We start from the raw sequence: 17,708 nt of genomic DNA, 5'->3' as shown, positions 1-17,708 counted from the left end.
TTATTATATTTATAACATTTTGAAACGCTTATGCACAAACTGAAATACATTTTATAATAGATAAGTGATAAACAGTTTATTTGTTACAACTGTGTCAAACGTACTTTTAAATAAATACTGTAATGGAAATTCCTGTTGGAATATAGGTACTTTAATGAGTAAAGGTAACAAATTACTGAATAGTATAGGCACTGAGCTGACAAGGTTTTTTTTAGATTAGGCAGCTCTCTATCCAATCCAGATACTGATAGTTGTAGGAAACACAAATGTACCAGTGTAAGATCAAAAGAAATGCTTCCCACAGGGGAGAGTATTAAAATCCTAGTGGTGAACTGGTGAGTATTCGCGATGAAGTGCAAGAGTTCGAAGTACTCCTGAAAAACAGTGAAGCTCACAAAATACTAGGTACAGAAAGCTGTTTGAAACCTGAAATTAATTTGCTGTAAGATTTTTGGGGAAATTTTCATTGTATATTGAAAGGATTGGCTAATAGGAAATGGAGGTGGCGTATTTGTTGCAGTAGACAAGAAACCCAAATTCACTGCAATATAAATTGAAATTGCATGTGAGACTGTTTGAGCAAAATGCAGTATAAAGTGTGGTCATAAAATTGTAATTGGATCCTTCTGCCACCCACTAGACTCCTCTCCCGATGTGATCGAAAACTTTATACAGCCAACCTCAGTTCACTTGTACGTAAGTTCCCCAACGATACTGTGATCATCGTTGGAGGCTTTAACCACCCAACAGTTAACTGGGAAAATTATAGTTTTGTTATTGGTGAGCATGAAGACTTCCTGTGAAATATATCTGAATGCCTTCTCTGAAAACTATCTAGAACACGTAGTTTAGAACCTCACCCATGATGGAAATATATCGGATCTAATGGCAACAAATAGATCTGATTCTTTTAGGATATCCACATCAAAACTGGTATCAGTGACCGTAATGTGGTTGTGGCAACAATGATTAGCAAAGTACAAAGAATGGCTGAAACAAGCAAAATGATATATATGTTTTGTAAACTAGATTTAAAAAATCAGTAGTGTCTTATCTCAGTGAGGAATTTGACTCTTTCAGCACAAGGCAGGAGCATGTAGATGAATTATGGCTCAAGTTTAAAAGAATAGTTGACCCTGCACTCAACATATATGTATCCAGCAGAACAGCTCAACACGATGTGGCGAAGCAAGCTGGGATATTTTTTCTTCCACTCTTGTTTTGCCATCTGCGTCCTTAAAATTAATTTTTTTGTTTTTGACTAATTACTGTTAACAAACATGACTATAAGCTGCATTTTCATAAAAGAGAAAGGCTGGCCATCAGTTTTAAAGAATATAGCACCAGATCTAATTTTATGTTTAGTTTTATGTATGTAATTGATTTTCTAATTTATTTTGACTATTACTAGTTAGTATCTTTTGTTATAGGGTAAAATCAGTAATTGTTTCATAGCTCAAATTCTACTGTTGACTTATAAACAACTATACATTCTGTACTAATTGTAAACATTTGGAGGACCAACTAATAGTATTCTTAAAGAATCTATTTGGCTCTATTTGAAAACATGTTAGCAAAGCCAGCCCTTAATTAATTCCAAAGTAATTAACAGTTTGGTCAAAAGTATTGTTTGTGTAATGATATCTGTTAATTTCATCATTTAAACAAATAATTCAGCTTAACTCTTGTGGTAGAAGAAACTGTTAAAAAGAAGGAAGTTTTTACTGTATTCAGTTAATTGAATGAGCTAAGTTTTAATTGTAATTTCTGTAAATTAAACATCAAACAATGTGTAGTTTCAGTGCCTATTATTGTGAGGATATATAAGGGCCCAATTTTTGGTCCCGACACAGTCAGAACAGTACTGAAGTGGATGAGATCGTTAAGGTTAAGGAGGAGGAACCTAGTAGAAAAATCAGCAAGGGAAAAAGTTTACGGCAGACGGAAAAGTGGAAGCGATGTTAATGAATATTATGAGTAGTATGTGTATGAAAAATACATTAGTACTATGAAATAAGACATTAGTAGGGTAGAAAGCAGTATGAAAAAAGACATAAGCAGGGTGAAAAAGAAAACTGATAGTATTATAACTGAAATGGGAGGATGATGAAATAAGACATTAGTAGGGTAGAAAGCAGTATGAAAAAAGACATAAGCAGGGTGAAAAAGAAAACTGATAGTATTAGAACTGAAATGGGAGGATGAACTGAAGAAAGAAATTAAAAAGGAGATTAGGGTAGTCAGCCATAATCTTTAAGAATTGAATAAGAAGGCTGAAGCAGTAGTTAAATATTGTGATGAAAAGATAAAGAAAGTAGAGCAGAATACTAATGAGAAATTAACTTTAATGAGTAGTAAACGTGTAGCAGAGAGAAAGAAGCTATGTCATAACTATAGTACGAGGGTGGACGCTTCTGAAAAAGATGAAGTCAAAGCTGCCAGGAAATTTTGTGCTGAAAACAGGGTTAAACTTGAGAACCAAATCGATCACATTAAAAATGATTCAGAAACTGAGGCAGAAATCAAATGTGCAATAGTGGTAGAGGAAAAACTGTTAAACGTAAATGAAAATGTAGATTCAAAATTGACTGAAACAGAGAAAAAAGTGTAAAAGGTGCAAAATCTAAAGCAGAGAGAACGTGAAAGTGGGTCTGATTCTGACAGTATTGGTAATGATGATAGCAGTCACGAATCCAGTGGTGATGAGAACGAGGTATTTGAATTTATAATAGATAATGATGTCAGTGTGTTAAGTAAAGAAAGAATAAAGGAGGATACTATTAGGCCTAATCAAGAGTTAGAGTTTGAAAGCCCTAATGAGGAAGAGAGCCATGCTTCCTGTCATTTGACTGTGTCTGATAATTATTTTGGTAAGCAGGATGATAGTTTTTCTAGGGAAAAGATTAATGAGGATTTGTAGTATGAAGAAGATCACATGGTAAGTAAGAAGGAAGTGGGTCACCCTGTAGTAATGGCAAGGTTATAAGGTATACATGTTAATAAGTGTTTACTGGACAGTGGTAGTGATTTGAGTGTCATTTCATGGGCATTTTTTGAATCTATTAAGAAAACAGAGCTTATAGTGGTGACGCAGGTGTCTGGAATAAATCTTATTGGTGCTACTATAAACAGAGTGTGAAGCAAGAGGTACTATTAACTGTGGAATCGGCAGGACAGCTGCTGGTATACAATTTGTTGGTGATTTGTTTAATATTTGGGACTAATTTCTTGTGCGATTAGCAAGTAGGGGGTTCAACATTCTGTGTTCGATTCGTTATGTGGCGATAATGCTTATCCCAGCTGTCTGTCTCATTTTTCATGTTTCCTGAGGCAGTCAAACTCTTCTCCTATCCTATCTGTAGTTTATAAGTGAATCAGAAACATTCTTTCTTTGACTGTCACATAATTTGGTACAGCAGCATACTTTAGTACAGAAGTATTTTAGAAAAGGTTTCTCCAGTGTTATCTATGTATACAGGGTGTTACAAAAAGGTACGGCCAAACTTTCAGGAAACATTCCTCACACACAAATAAAGAAAAGATGTTATGTGGACATGTGTCCGGAAACACTTAATTTCCATGTTAGAGCTCATTTTAGTTTCGTCCACCTACGCTCAATGGAGCACGTTATCATGATTTCATACGGGATACTCTGCCTGTGCTGCTAGAACATGTGCCTTTGCAAGTACGACACAACATGTGGTTCATGCGCGATGGAGCTCCTGCATATTTCAGTCGAAGTGTTCGTACACTTCTCAACAACAGATTCGGTGACCGATGGATTGGTAGAGGCGGGCCAATTCTGTGGCCTCCACGCTCTCCTGACCTCAACCCTCTAGACTTTCATTTATGGGGCATTTGAAAGCTCTTGTCTACACAACCCCGGTACCAAATGTAGAGACTCTTCGTGCTCGTATTGTGGACTGCTGTGATACAATACGCCATCCTCCAGGGTTGCATCAGCGCATCAGGGATTCCGTGCGACGGAGGGTGGATGCATGTATCCCCGCTAACGGAGGACATTTTGAACATTTCCTGTAACAAAGTGTTTGAAGTCACGCTGGTACGTTCTGTTGCTGTGTGTTTCCATTCCATGATTAATGTGATTTGAAGAGAAGTAATAAAATGAGCTCTAACATGGAAAGTAAGCGTTTCCAGACACATGTCCACATAACATATTTTCTTTCTTTGTGAGTGAGGAATGTTTCCTGAAAGTTTGGCCGTACCTTTTTGTAACACCCTGTATATTATATTATGTTGTGTTAGCCATAAGTAATGGAGTCATAAGAGGATGGAAGGAAGAAAAGTGGTACCATGCTTAAAGAATTTCTGTCAAACAAAGAGGTAAGGTAAATGGAAAACAAAAGGTGTCAGCATATGTGGAGGAGAAGGTGCAGCTTATCTGAAAACATTACCATCTGAAGTAATCAGCTCATTGGTGTAGCAGCAGAGGCAATATACAGTAAAAACCATCTTAAATATCAGATCTTAATATTAATTATTGTATAATACAAGTGTTTGTGTTCAGTGCAATCAGTATATTGAGATAACTATCTATGTATAGAAGTGTCATGGTAAAGCCTTGTTTAAAATTAAGAATTTACAACTTTAAACATAGTTGCCTGGAGTAATGTGTGTGGAAAGAATAAGAAATGTTTGAATGTATATCGCCCTTCAGGCTAAAATCTTAAGCAATTTGACAGAATACGGTGAAGTAATAGTTTTTGTAAGTGATAGTTTGGTCTGATCAGTAATGAGGGTTATGTTTGGCTTAGCATAAGGATCTGTTACTGTGGAGTGTTTTTCAGTAGAATCAATTTTGCAGTGAATAAGCAGAGCAGGTGTTTATTTATTAGTTAATGAAGCAATAATGAAATAGTAAAATAATGAATAATGTTAGGGTCTCAATGGTTAGGGAGCCTGTCTCTGCAGAAGGGATATTTTTTGAGAATGCATTCCGTTAGTTAACAAGATAAGAAAAGTAAGTAAAATAATGGAGCTGACAGACATGATTGAGTAATGAAAAAGATAACTGGATACAAACAAATGTGGTGTAACTGTATTGATGATCTATTTTTGAACTAGGCAACGTTTGGTACTGTTTATATTGTGCAATCCATGACATTGCAGCTGGGAATGAGAGCTTAACTGAAAGAGGAATATTTTAGTGAAGTACAAGTCATATAATGCTGCATTATTGGATCTATGGTTATCTGGAAACTTCTGTTTGTATTCTGAGGAATTATGAGCTAAAAGTGGTAACACTGGGATGAAGAAAAGTAATTTTGCTGATTAACTGATAACTGTGGTGCTAGAGTGGTGGGAGTATTTCAGACAGGACAGGTATTTGATAACATTTTGTGAGGATTTAGTTTTCTGTTTGAATGAGAGTAGTACTCAGAGTGGAGAAATAGTGCAATGATTTGGTACAACTTCAATCCCCTTAATCTTGATTTGAATAGTAATTATGCTATGTGATGGTGACTATTCTTTTTTCATAACCTAATGATGCTATGCTACTTGAGGTTTTGCTATTTTGCAAGTGGGAAAGAAACAAAAATCTTTCAAGTTTAACCAGTTTCAGACAGAGGATTTAGAGTAAGGTTTTGCAGTGTAACGTGCTCTTGATTTAAAATTTTTTCTAGTCCACACCTTTCATACTATAGTCAAATTTAGTGCTAATTATTGCAATGTTATGAGAACTATGTAATATATTTATTTACATGTAATGACTATCATTTGCCATTAGTGTTCAACATTTTTTTTTTTCTTACACTTAAGTTAGAAGTAAAAGTAAGTGTACTAAAGTAGGGTATTTTGTCTCATTTTTTTCACATACTGTGGCAGAGGAGAGCCACCTCCAAGTGAACTGATAGTAGTGCATTTCCTGACTATCTGCCACTTGCACCTGTTGAAGGCGTGGACAACTTGGTGAGAAAAGGTGTAAAAGCTCATTAAAAATGTTAAAGTGCTTGTGGAAAATACTAATCATTGAGCAAGCGAAATTTTCTGCCTAAAATGTTAACTGCAATGCGCAGAGTAATTTAACTTTTTGCGACCCATGAGGATTTAATTTTCCAAGCAAGACAGGACTTAAATAAAGTGATATGTATGTTCGAATATGTAATTATCACTTACCCAAAAAGGACATCACTTATGATGAAGATGCCTAATTTTTTGTTAAAAGTATAAATTGTGGATATTTTGTGCAATTGTACAATACATTGTATGTAAATATTTTGTACGGGTATCTTGAAATCGCCAGTTCATATAAGTATAAATTTGAAAAAAATTATGTACTGTAGTTTCTGATAAGGAGATTTTTTATGAAATATTCTTTTGTGTGTAGAATGTTAAACCCACTTTCTGGGCATTACACAGTTAGCTATATGTGATATCTGTCTGGTCAGTCCAATAGGGTGATGTGACAAAGCAAGCTGGGATATTTTTTCTTCCACTCTCATTTTGCCATCTGCCTCCTTAAAACTCATTTTTTCATTTTTGACTAACGACTGTTAAGATACAGGTGTACAAGCTGCATTTTCATAAAAGGGAAAGGTTGACCATCACTTTTAAAGAATGTAGCACAAGATCTAATTTTATTTTTAGTCTTATGTATGTAATTGATTTTCTAATTTATTTTGACTATTACTAGTTAGTATCTTTTGTTATAGGGTGAAAGCAGTAATTGTTTCATAATTTAAATTCTGTTGTTGACTTATAAACAAATACACATTCTGTACTAATTGTAAACATTTGGAGGAATTACTAATTGCATTCTTAAAGGATCTATTTGGCTCTATTTGAAAACATGTTAGCCAGCCCTTAATTAATTCCAAAGTAATTAACAGTTTTGTCAAAAGTATTGTTTGCATAACAATATCTGTTAATTTCATCATTTAAACAAATAATTTGGCTTAACTCTTGTAGTAGAAGAAACTGTTGAAAAGGAGGAAGTTTTCACTATATTCAGTCAATTTAGTGAGCTAAGTTTTAATTGCAATTTCTGTAAATTAAATATCTAACAATGTGTAGTTACACTGTCTATTATTGTGAGGATATATAAGGGCCTGATTTTTGGTCCCGAGACAGTCAGTCCACGGCTGAATTTCAGATGAGAAACCTGTAATGGTTAGATCAACAATAATGTATCAAATTAACTGTGAAATAAGTGTAACACAATTAGGCCATGTGTTACAATAATGACAGTGTCTGTTCCATAAGTACCTTTTTATTCTGTGAACTGTGTGGTTAGGTTTTTACTGCTTGTAGTTGTTCGGCAGTAAACTATTGTAGCAGTATGTGGATGTTTGCCTGCAACCTATTAATGAGGCTTATCAAAAGTTAAACAATATTTAACTGGCCACATAATTGTGTATTATGGGGGAGGGGGGGGGGGGGGGGGGGGGGGGGTTGTGAACACTGAAAGTAAAGAACTGTGATATGCAACTGTGCACCTGTCGGCTACATCATTTAAAGTAGTCAGTGTTGAACTTCAGCCCCCCCCCCCCCCCCATTTTTCAGCCATTATCACAAAACAGTATGTCAACACTGAGGACAACCAATGATGAAATAAATAAGATGAACATCACAATGCGAGGGACCCTCCATCGTATACAGTCACTGTAAAGAATGTTCTAAGGAAACAGACTACTGCATAACAGGTGTAAAACAAAGCATAGGGCTACAAATAGAGAGATGCTCAATATCGTCAAATGATCTTTCACAAAACCCAAAGAAATTCTGATCATATGTAAAGGCTGTTCGTGGTAACAGAGTTAACATCCAGTCCCTAGTGAATGAGGCAGAAATTGGAATTGGGGGCAACAGAGCAATGAGAATCCCAGAGAACTGCCCCAATTTAATCCTTGTACCACTTGAGAAGATGAGTGAAATCTGTGTTAGTGGTGTTGAGACACAGCTGCTACAGTCTATCATAGGTACCTCAACCAAAATACTGGGCCCAGTAATTGGAAGAAAGCAAAGGCAACATGCATCTACATGAAGGGTAGTAGAAGTGATCCACCAAACTACTGTCCAATATCCTTGACATCGATTTGTAGTAGAATCTTAAAACATATTCTGATCTCAAACATAATGAGATATCTTTAACAGAATGAGCTCCTCCATGCCAACCAGTATGTATTCTGAAAACATCGACAATGTGAAACTCTACTCACACTTTTTTCACATGACATACTGAAAGCCTTAGATCAGGGATGTCAGGTAGATGCAGTATTTCTTGATTTCTGAAAAACATATTACTCAGTACCACAACAATGCTTATTGTCAAAAGTTCAATCAAATGGGGTATCAAGTGACATTTGTGACTGAATTGAGGGCTTTTAGGTAGGGAGGACGCAGCATGTTATCTTGAATAGAGAGTCATCACCAGATATAGAAGTAACTTCGGGTATGCCCCAAGGAATTGCGCTGTGACCCTTGCATTCATGTTGTATATTAATGAACTTGCAGACAATATTAATAGTTATCTATAATGAAGTACTGTCAAAAAGAAGCCACATAAACTTTAAGTCAGATCTTGGTAAGATTACAAAGTGGTTCAAAGATTGGCAACTTGCTTTAAATGTTCAGAAATGCAAAACTGTACACTTCACAAAGCAAAAAAATGTAGGATCCAATGACCATCATATCAATGAGTCACAGTTGGAATTGGTCAAGTCATTCAAATATCTGGGTATAACACTTAGCAAGGAAATGAAATGGAATGATCACATAGGTTCATTTGTGGGGGGCAAAGCAGGTGTTAAAATGCAGTTTATTGGTAGTGCAATCAGTCTACAATGGTAATTGCGTAAAAATAACTTGCGCGACTGGTTCTGGAATACTGCTCAAGTGTGTAGGACCTGTATCAAACAGGACTAACAGGGGATATTGAATGTATACAGAGAAGGGCAGCACAAATGGTCACAGGTTTGTCTAATCCATGGGAGTGTGTCACAGAGATACTGAAGGAACTGAACTTGAAGATTCATGAAGATAGGAGAACACTATAACTTCAGGAAGTCTATTAACAAAGTTTCAAGAATCATTTTTAAATGAGGACTCGAGGAATATACTACAACACCCTAAGTATCACTCACACAGGGATCGTGAAGACAAGATTTGATTAATTACAGCACGCACAGAAGCATTAAAACACTCATTCTTCCCATGCTCCATATGTGAATGGAATGGGAAGAGAGAGAGTGGAATATTGGGCTGTAGCCTCTACCATGCATTTCATGGCAGTTTGCCAAGCATAAATATAGATTTAGATGTAAATTCTATATTTTTATATAACCAATAATTAGTGTACATGCAGCTCGTGGTCTCGCAGTAGTGATCTCGCTTCCCGAGCATGGGGTCCCAGGTTCAATTCCTGGCGGGGTCAGGGATTTTCACCTGTCTCGAGATGACTGGGTGTTGTTGTGTTGTCTTCATCATCAACATTCATCCCCATTACGGTCGGAGGAAGGCAATGGCAAATCACCTCCACAAGGACCTTGCCTAGTACCGTGGTGCGGGTCTCCCGCATCGTTCCCCTATGTTCTGTGAAGGAGTATGGGATTTCATCATCATCATCATCATCACCAGACAAACAAAAGGGAACTGAATCTACACATGCAGGAATTAAGAATTATATGTTCTAGATACTGTGTTGAACTTTTATCGTCTTTATTATGCAGTGTACACATACAACATTAACCGTGTGAATGAAACACGTGTTGTCAAAATATCTGTGGAATTTTATGAATCACGTAACAAAAGAGATTTGCTTTTCATGTATGAGGCATTTATTTTTAACCTTCAAATACATCTATTTTAAATGAATTTTTCTTCCTTATAGTACAACGAAGGGTACTAGTACTAGATAACAGAAGGAGTTGTTAACAAGCTGTAGCATTACAAGCGGTATGTCCACTGTACAAAGTAGTAAAAAAAACTGAGGGTTTAGTTGAGCATCATGTAGCTGTTAAGTTGTCATGATGTGGGTAAATGGAAATGCCGTGTGGCTAGGGTCTCCTGTCGGGTAGACCGTTTGCCTGGAGCAAGCCTTTGGAGTTGACGCCACTTCGGCAACTTGCATGTCGATGGGGATGAAATTATGATGATAAAGACACCCAGTCCCTGAGTGGAGAAAATCTCTGACCCAGTCGGGAATCGAACCCGGGTCATTAGGTATCACATTCTGTTGCACTGACCACTCAGCTACCATGAGGTGGATGAATGCTGCAGAGTGCTCAAAGCCACAAGGGAAAGATGGGGGAGGGGGTGGGGGGGTTGGATCCAGCAGACTGCTGACTAGATGTAACTTGGAATTTCCATGATGGTTTGTTAAAATCGTACTGCCACATGCTTATGAATGTCAAATAATATGGCCAAGGTCAGACTGTGCTAATATTGAAAGCTTCGAACATTCATACGCTAAAACACAAAAACCACTCATAGATATGCTCTGAAAAATCTGATGACAGCATTGAAATCACAATAAAGAGGCAAATTCAATAAAATTATTACCACATTTACAAAGCAAGAAATAACTAAGTTAAACAACGGAAACTCCACGTAGGAATACCAGTAATGTAGGAAAAGACATGTTACTACTTACCACTAAGAAGACATGTTAAGTTGCAGACAGGCACAATTAAAAGACACTTACCTGAAACTTTTGGCCACAGCCTTCATCAGCCAAAGAGAAAACACACCATTCATACACACAAGCATGCTTACCTCACACACATCATGACCACCAACTCCAGCATCTCTGGCTGGAATGCAACTATCATGTGGGATCCAAGCGGCAATCTGGAGGGGGCGGGGAAGGGGAAGGGACAGTAGTGTACAGGTGGAGAGAGAGAGACGAATGCTGTCTGGTGGAGTGTCCAGGGACTAGAACGCCAACAAGTGCAGCACCAGGAGGTCATGGGGCAGGAAGGTGGGGGAAAAAAGGAGCAAAAATTGAGAGGAGTGAGAAAAGATGGGTGTACGTGTTGGCAGAGGGTGGAAAATAAACAGGGTGGGAGATGAGAATGGGGAGGAGATGATAGGACAAGGGGGTGGAGGGTGTGAGGACAATATGTTACTGTACGTTGAGGCCGGGGTAATTATGGGAGTGGAGAATGTGTTGTAAGGGTAACAACCATTTGCGCAGTTCAGAAAAGCTGGTGGTTGAGGGAGGGTTGCAGATGGCTCGGGTAGTGATGCAGCCATTGAAATAAAGTATATTAATTTTAGCTGCATGTTGTGCCAAAGGGTGGTCCTCTTTGCTCTTGGCCACAGTTTGGCAGTGGCCGTTCATCCTGGTGGACAGCTGGTTGGTAGTCCTACTAATGTGTGCAATGATTGCAGCAGAGCTAGTAAATGACATGGCTGCTTTTACTGCCAGTCTGGTCCCTGATGGGATAGGATAAACCTGTGACAGGACTGGAATAGGAAGTGATAGGTGGGTAGATTGCGTAGGCCTTGCACCTCGGTTTTCCGCAGGGATATGATCCTTGTGGCAAGGAGTTGGGATTGGGATTGGCATAGGGATGGACTAGGATGTTGTGGAGGTTGGGTGACTGATGGAACACCAATTTAGGAGGGGTGGGAAGTATCTTGGGTAGTATGTCTCTCATTCCAGGGCATGAAGATAGATAACAACTGAACCACATCCTTTTCCAGGGCTTTGATTAACCTACCGTCATGCCCTGAAATGAGGGACATCCTACCCGAGATACTTCCCACCCTCCCTAAACTGGAGTTCTGTCACTCACCCAATGCCCATAACATCCTAGTCCATCCCTATGCCACTCAAAATCTCAACTCCTTCCCATAAGGATCATGTCCCTGTGGAAAACCCAGGTGTGAAGGCTACCCAATCCACCGACCCATCACTTCCGTGAAAGCAGCTGTGTCATTTACCAGCTCAGCTGTAATCATTGCACAGCATTTTACATTGGTAGGACTAACAACCAACTTTCCATCATGATGAATGGCCACTGTCAAACTGTGGACAAAAGCAAAGTTTACCACCCTGTGGCACAACATGCAGTTAAAAAGAACATAATTGATTTCACTGGCTGCATCACTACACGAGCCATCTGGAACCCTCCCACGACCACCAGCTTTTCTGAACTGTGCTACTGGAAGTTAACCTTACAACACAGTCTCTGCTCCCGTAATTACCCCGGCCTCAACCTACTGTAGCATACTGTCCTCACACCCTCCACCAAACAGTTTCCACCCTCCTGTCCTATCATCTCCTCCCCATTCTCATCTCCCACCCTGTTTATTTGCCAGCCTCTGCCAACACACCTGCCCATTTTCCCCACTCCTCTCCTTTTTCGCTGCCTTTTTCCCCACCTTCCTGCTCTGTGACCTCCTGATGTTGCACTTGTTTGGCATTCTTGCCCATGCACACTCCACCAGATACCCTTTGTCTCTCTCCCCACCTGTACACTACTATCCCTTCCCCTTCCCCTCCCCCTTCCCTGCCCCCTCAAAATTCCCACTTGCATCCCATGTGGTAGTTGCATTCCGGCCAGAGATGCTGTAAGCTTGTGTGTATGAATCGTGTGTGTTTATCTTTTGCTGCGGCCAAAATCTTTATGTGAGTGACTTTTAACTGTGCCTGTCTGCAATTTAACATGTCTTCTTTATGGTAAGTAGCTGTCTGTCTTTTCCTACATTGTTTTAATTAACAAAGTTACTAATGTTTGTGTGTAAAATTGTTTATGACAACAGTAACAAAAGCTATAAACACAACATAAATGTGGAGAACACCATTGGACAGGTCTCGAAGTCAGCTACAAAATGCTCACATTTATCTTATTATTGAATTAATACAAAATTTATTATAAAGAATTTATTTTATATTTATCAATATAGTGCCAAGACAAAAGTTCTCCACAGATACATGACAGATTAGCAGCAGAATGAATGATTTGTTCTTTTATTCTGATTTGTTTATGTTTGTTTTATAAGTTGTTCGTAAGATGGCTGTTTAAGTAGCATAGCATGGCAGCAGCAAGCTGAATAGCTCTGTGAGTTTGAGTAGCTCTTGTCATTCTGTTTGTGATGTATAAAATATAAACCAAAGTTAATTATTCTGCACTGGTTAACGTATAATAAAGTAATATCTGTCTGCAAACTGTCTAAAATGTATGTTATATTTGTTTAAAAGATGTAAAGGTTATAAAATATGTACTCATCAGGATGATGCTTACTTGAGTCTCATGGGTAAGATCTGTGCTGTTTAAGTATAGTTCACAGATAGACAACAAAATGGCCCCATCAGAGGCTGGGCCACCTGTGAAAACATCCATGGCATATATCAGGTCTGCTGCAATTACTGCACAGCTTTTTATATTAGTATGACTACCAATCAGCAGCCCACCAAGATGAATGGCTACCACTAAACTGTGGCCATGAGCAAAGTGGACCACCCTGTGGCACAACATGCATCTGAGCAGGACGAATATGTGAGCCGTAGCACCTCAGAAGCGAAATGCAACACCTGGAAAATGTTCTGAGGAGCAATGGGTACTCCACAAATTATATTAGAAGTGTAACAGAGCCAAACATTTGGCGAAGTAAGGAATCAGAAAAAGAAATGTGGGTATGGCCTTTCTGCCATACATTCCCAGAGTGACAGACAGAATCAGCCGTATATTGCGCAAACATGGCGTAAACGCAATATTCAAACCGACAAGGAAGATCAAAGAGTGTCTTAGATCAGCAAAGGAGAAAAGGGACCCACTTGAAATGTCGGGAGTATACCGTATACCATGCACATGCGGAAAAGTTTATGTCGGAATGACTGGACAATCAATCAACACCAGGATCAAAGAACATAAGTGACATTGCGGGTTGGAGCAGGTAGAGAAATCGGCCGTAGCAGAGCACGCACTGAGTGAGACCGACCACGTAATAGAATTTGCCGACACGGAAGTTCTGGCTGTAGAGAAACACTATCACACGCGCTTGTTCAGAGAAGCTGTAGAAATACAAAAACACGCAAACTGCTTCAACAAGGAAGAGGAAAGCCTTAACGTAAACAGATCATGGCTTCCCATACTGCAGCAAATGACTGTCGCAGGTAGCAAGAGGAGAACCGCACCGGAAATGACCGTGGAGAAGCCCTCTGACGTTGGCGCGCCAGGTGCATATAGTCTGCGGCCGTGAGCTCGCCTCCAGTTCACCACCAGCAATGGAGGGTGAAGCTTTGACAATGCCAGCCACTCGTGCTGGCGAAACATCAGTAAAATCATTAGATGAATGTCGGCTGAAGAACCCGAGACAGAATCCAACAGGAAATTTTTCATTCTACTGATCCACGATTCAATCTCGATGATCCCATGACCACTGCAATCATAACTGATGATATTGTTGGGTCAACATGGGGATATGTAGGGGTCATCTGCTTTGGAAGCCTATGTTCAACAATGTGTGCTGAACAGTGTGAACAGTGCACTCTGAAACACCTGTGCCTTCACCAGCATTGCATTGTTATATCTGTTATACTGTTTTACAGATCAGATAATCCTCTCAGACTTCCACATTCTGTGATAAGGTGTAAATTTCCAATAACTTGCTGCCTACGTTTTGTTTCACCGTCCTTCTACCACTTACTGTGTGATAAGGGACTACTAATTTGCAGTTGGGCCAAGTCTGATGGGGAAAAAGAGGAGCAGTACCTGTTTTTGAAGTCCTGAACAATGTCACCAGCTTACGAAGAAAGAGATATCCCAGAAGTGTTGTCCATAACTGCAGGATGTTCGTACATAGAACGATAGTACTGAGAGTGAGGAACGGGAAGCCATGTGATAACGGGCTATAAACTGTGGAGAGCCAATGGAGAAAGAGAGAGATGTTCCTCATGCAGGAAGTTAAGTTGCTTGACATGGGTTGACACTGGTCAATTATGGCAGATATCCTTTCAATGTGAATGCAGTAACAATCCACAGTGGCATGACAGCATAATTACGATTGTGGGTTTTGGAAAGCATGTCAAGTTGGTGTGGGGTGAAAGGTTCTGGTATGGGCAGAGGAACCTGTGAATCCATTGGAAATCAAGCTGAATTTCTGGAAAGAGAACCAGACAACAAGCTCTTGTTACAAGAGGTATGTAATAATTAGCAGAGACAGTCTGCATATTTTCACATATGTAGTGAAGCATTTTTCTGCAGGAAGAATAATCTAAATGAGATCTGTTTTAAAACTGTGAATGATGCTCTCTCCCTTGTCATGAGACCTTTGTTATCAGGAAGGCACTTGGTGGAAAAAAAAACAGGCATGGTTATTTCCCATTGCGGAGATGTTTATAAGTATTCAAAGTACCTAACAACCAGATCTTTAGTGCTCAATCTAAGTTATTATAAGATGTGTGGTACAAGGTAAGAGCGAGGCACAAGTGTGGCCTACCATAAAGTAATGGATCTGCCCTAAGTATGTTTTGTTATGAAAAGGTCAACTGGCTGCAAACTGTCCAAGTTAATGTGTTGGTAGTTCGTTTCAGAGACTCCTATGCCTGGTCTACAGTTCGAGACAGAGGTGTGATACCAGGAATTAAGAAAATCATTAACTTCCCTATGTTGAGACAGAACAGAAAAATTAGAATTCTATGACAATCTTAGAGCACCAATAAAACAGTATATTTAATTAGTTAATGATTTTAAGTATCAACTTCTCTCTTACAGGTGAAGGAGAGAAAGTAACTATTCCATGTAACAAGTTACATCAATGTAAGGAACTGAAAAGAGAATATATTAAGGATTTCACTAATAGTATCAGAATTGTACCATGAAGAAGTGTATGAAATTGATCAAACCTTACCTCAGACAAATTTTCTTTATAGCATATTCACCACCATCTAATTTGTTTCTTGCTTTGTAAACATAGCCAAACCCACCATGTGCTATATACTCCAACTCGACAAATTCCGTTTGATACCGAGATGATTCAAACAATTTTTCAGGGACCAGGAGCTTGCTGGGCAAAGCTTTCTTGAACGAATCTTTCCTGGTTAATAAGGAGACCAATGTTAAGATTAAACATACAGAGAGAGAGAGAGAGAGAGAGAGAGAGAGAGAGGGAGAGAGAGGGAGGGAGGGAGGGGGAGAACTGAAATACGTTATGTATATAGTTTACTCATACCTGGCAACACTGATCAATCTATTATTTGCTCCTGGTTCATTTCCTATCTTTGCAATTTGAAGAAGATCCCAAACTGCTTGCACATAACGGTTTCTCATAAACTCGAGTTCTTCTATTGCATATGTACCATCAATTAATTTCAGTTTGAAAAGAATACGACAAATAGCTGTAAAATTTAAAAAAATGAACAGTTGAAACAAGCTATATAATGATATTGCACATCACCAATATTTTTCACCATTAATCCACAATATAAAAACTGATATGGTTTGATTCTTCCAAAATTGAAATTGGCGTTTCACTGAATACTTACACTAGCCAATAGTTTCAGAGACACGCAGAAATGTCTCCTAATCTTTATTCGGAAGAATAATATGTTTTTGGAGAGGTAACAAAAAGAAGGTACCCTGCTAAATCTTTCCTGCTGCTCTCTGAGAAGAGCACATACAAGTAAGTGTTATAAGACTTAAAAAGAAAATCTACATACTATAATGAAGCCTATTGATAGAAAAAATATTAGAATGATCACGCATTGCCAAATTATTAACTATAATCATCCAGTCTACACCACAGATAAAAATAAAGTTTACTTCTTTTTTCTCAAATTGTCAATTTACATACCATCATACAGAGCTCTCTGTTTGGTAGCATTTTTCTCTACGAACTTGCAAAGTTGTTTAACCAATGATTCAATTAAAAAACTCGTTTCCTGTGAAGGAAACTCTGCTTCTACCACAAGACCTGCATCATCTTCTCCAGCAAGTCGAGTAACTTCTGGCCTTATTAGACTTCTACTTGCAACAACTGGAGAATCTTCAAAGCAAAAACCATTTTCAGTATCAGTAGGCTCAGGAACATCACCATTTCCTACAATGATAAATCAAGAAATAATCATCATTACTCATTCATAGTTAACTGTACTGTATCTATTATACCCCAGAGAATAAAATTGTGGTGAAAAATAATTCTGTAGTAACAAGTTTTTTCTAGTAAATGGAAATAAGTGATTAATTACTTGGTACTTATTCCTGAAGTTAGCCTTTGTAATATTTCTACTAAAAGCAGATGAAAGTGTAGCTACATAAATGAAGAAAATGGGTAATTTTAAGAGACTGAGTTCTCTAAATGTGTAAGCTTACCAACATAAAAAAAAAAAATTAATTTACTCGTAATGAACAAAAGAATTAAGAATTTTGTGTTTATATGCTTCCAATGGTAACAGCGAAAGTGCCTTAAAAAAAAAAAAAAAAAAAAAAAAAAAAAAAAAAAAGGCAGTGCTATTGTTGCTGAAGATTCAAGCAATAAATATTATAATATGTAGAGATTACAAAATTGATGTGGGAATGAAATTAAAACTGAAACAAGAACTAAACAGGGTCTTAAGAGAGTGGTTGATTAAGGCCAATCACTTATAACACCACCAGCAATATTGATAAGACTATGAATCAAAAATTCAGGAAACAGCTATCTCTGATCACAATGTGGTGCTCTGCAGTAAGCACACAAACAAAAAAATCCAAGAAACAGAACAAGTCAAGAGCAAAGTCAGGATTATAAATCAATGAAAA

The 17,708-nt window shown here is 38.2% G+C and overlaps 1 protein-coding gene across 2 annotated transcripts in view; it reads right to left on the bottom strand.

Annotated features, from left to right (window-relative positions):
- Window positions 1-17,708, bottom strand: part of LOC126485119 (eukaryotic translation initiation factor 2-alpha kinase 1-like) — a 153,929-nt gene that overhangs the window by 79,280 nt on the left and 56,941 nt on the right. For both annotated transcript variants that reach the window (XM_050108753.1, XM_050108754.1), the window contains exons 3-5: window positions 16,762-17,007; window positions 16,141-16,306; window positions 15,820-16,005 (exon numbers count right to left, since the gene is read on the bottom strand). In XM_050108753.1, coding sequence (XP_049964710.1) covers window positions 15,820-16,005; window positions 16,141-16,306; window positions 16,762-17,007 — 598 coding nt within the window. The remainder of the gene's footprint in view (window positions 1-15,819; window positions 16,006-16,140; window positions 16,307-16,761; window positions 17,008-17,708) is intronic.

The sequence above is a fragment of the Schistocerca serialis genome, chromosome 6, assembly GCF_023864345.2.
Source record: "Schistocerca serialis cubense isolate TAMUIC-IGC-003099 chromosome 6, iqSchSeri2.2, whole genome shotgun sequence".
Taxonomy (NCBI): domain Eukaryota; kingdom Metazoa; phylum Arthropoda; class Insecta; order Orthoptera; family Acrididae; genus Schistocerca; species Schistocerca serialis.
The sequence above is the reverse complement of the archived record's forward strand: the minus strand, read 5'-3'. Positions and strand labels throughout refer to the sequence as shown.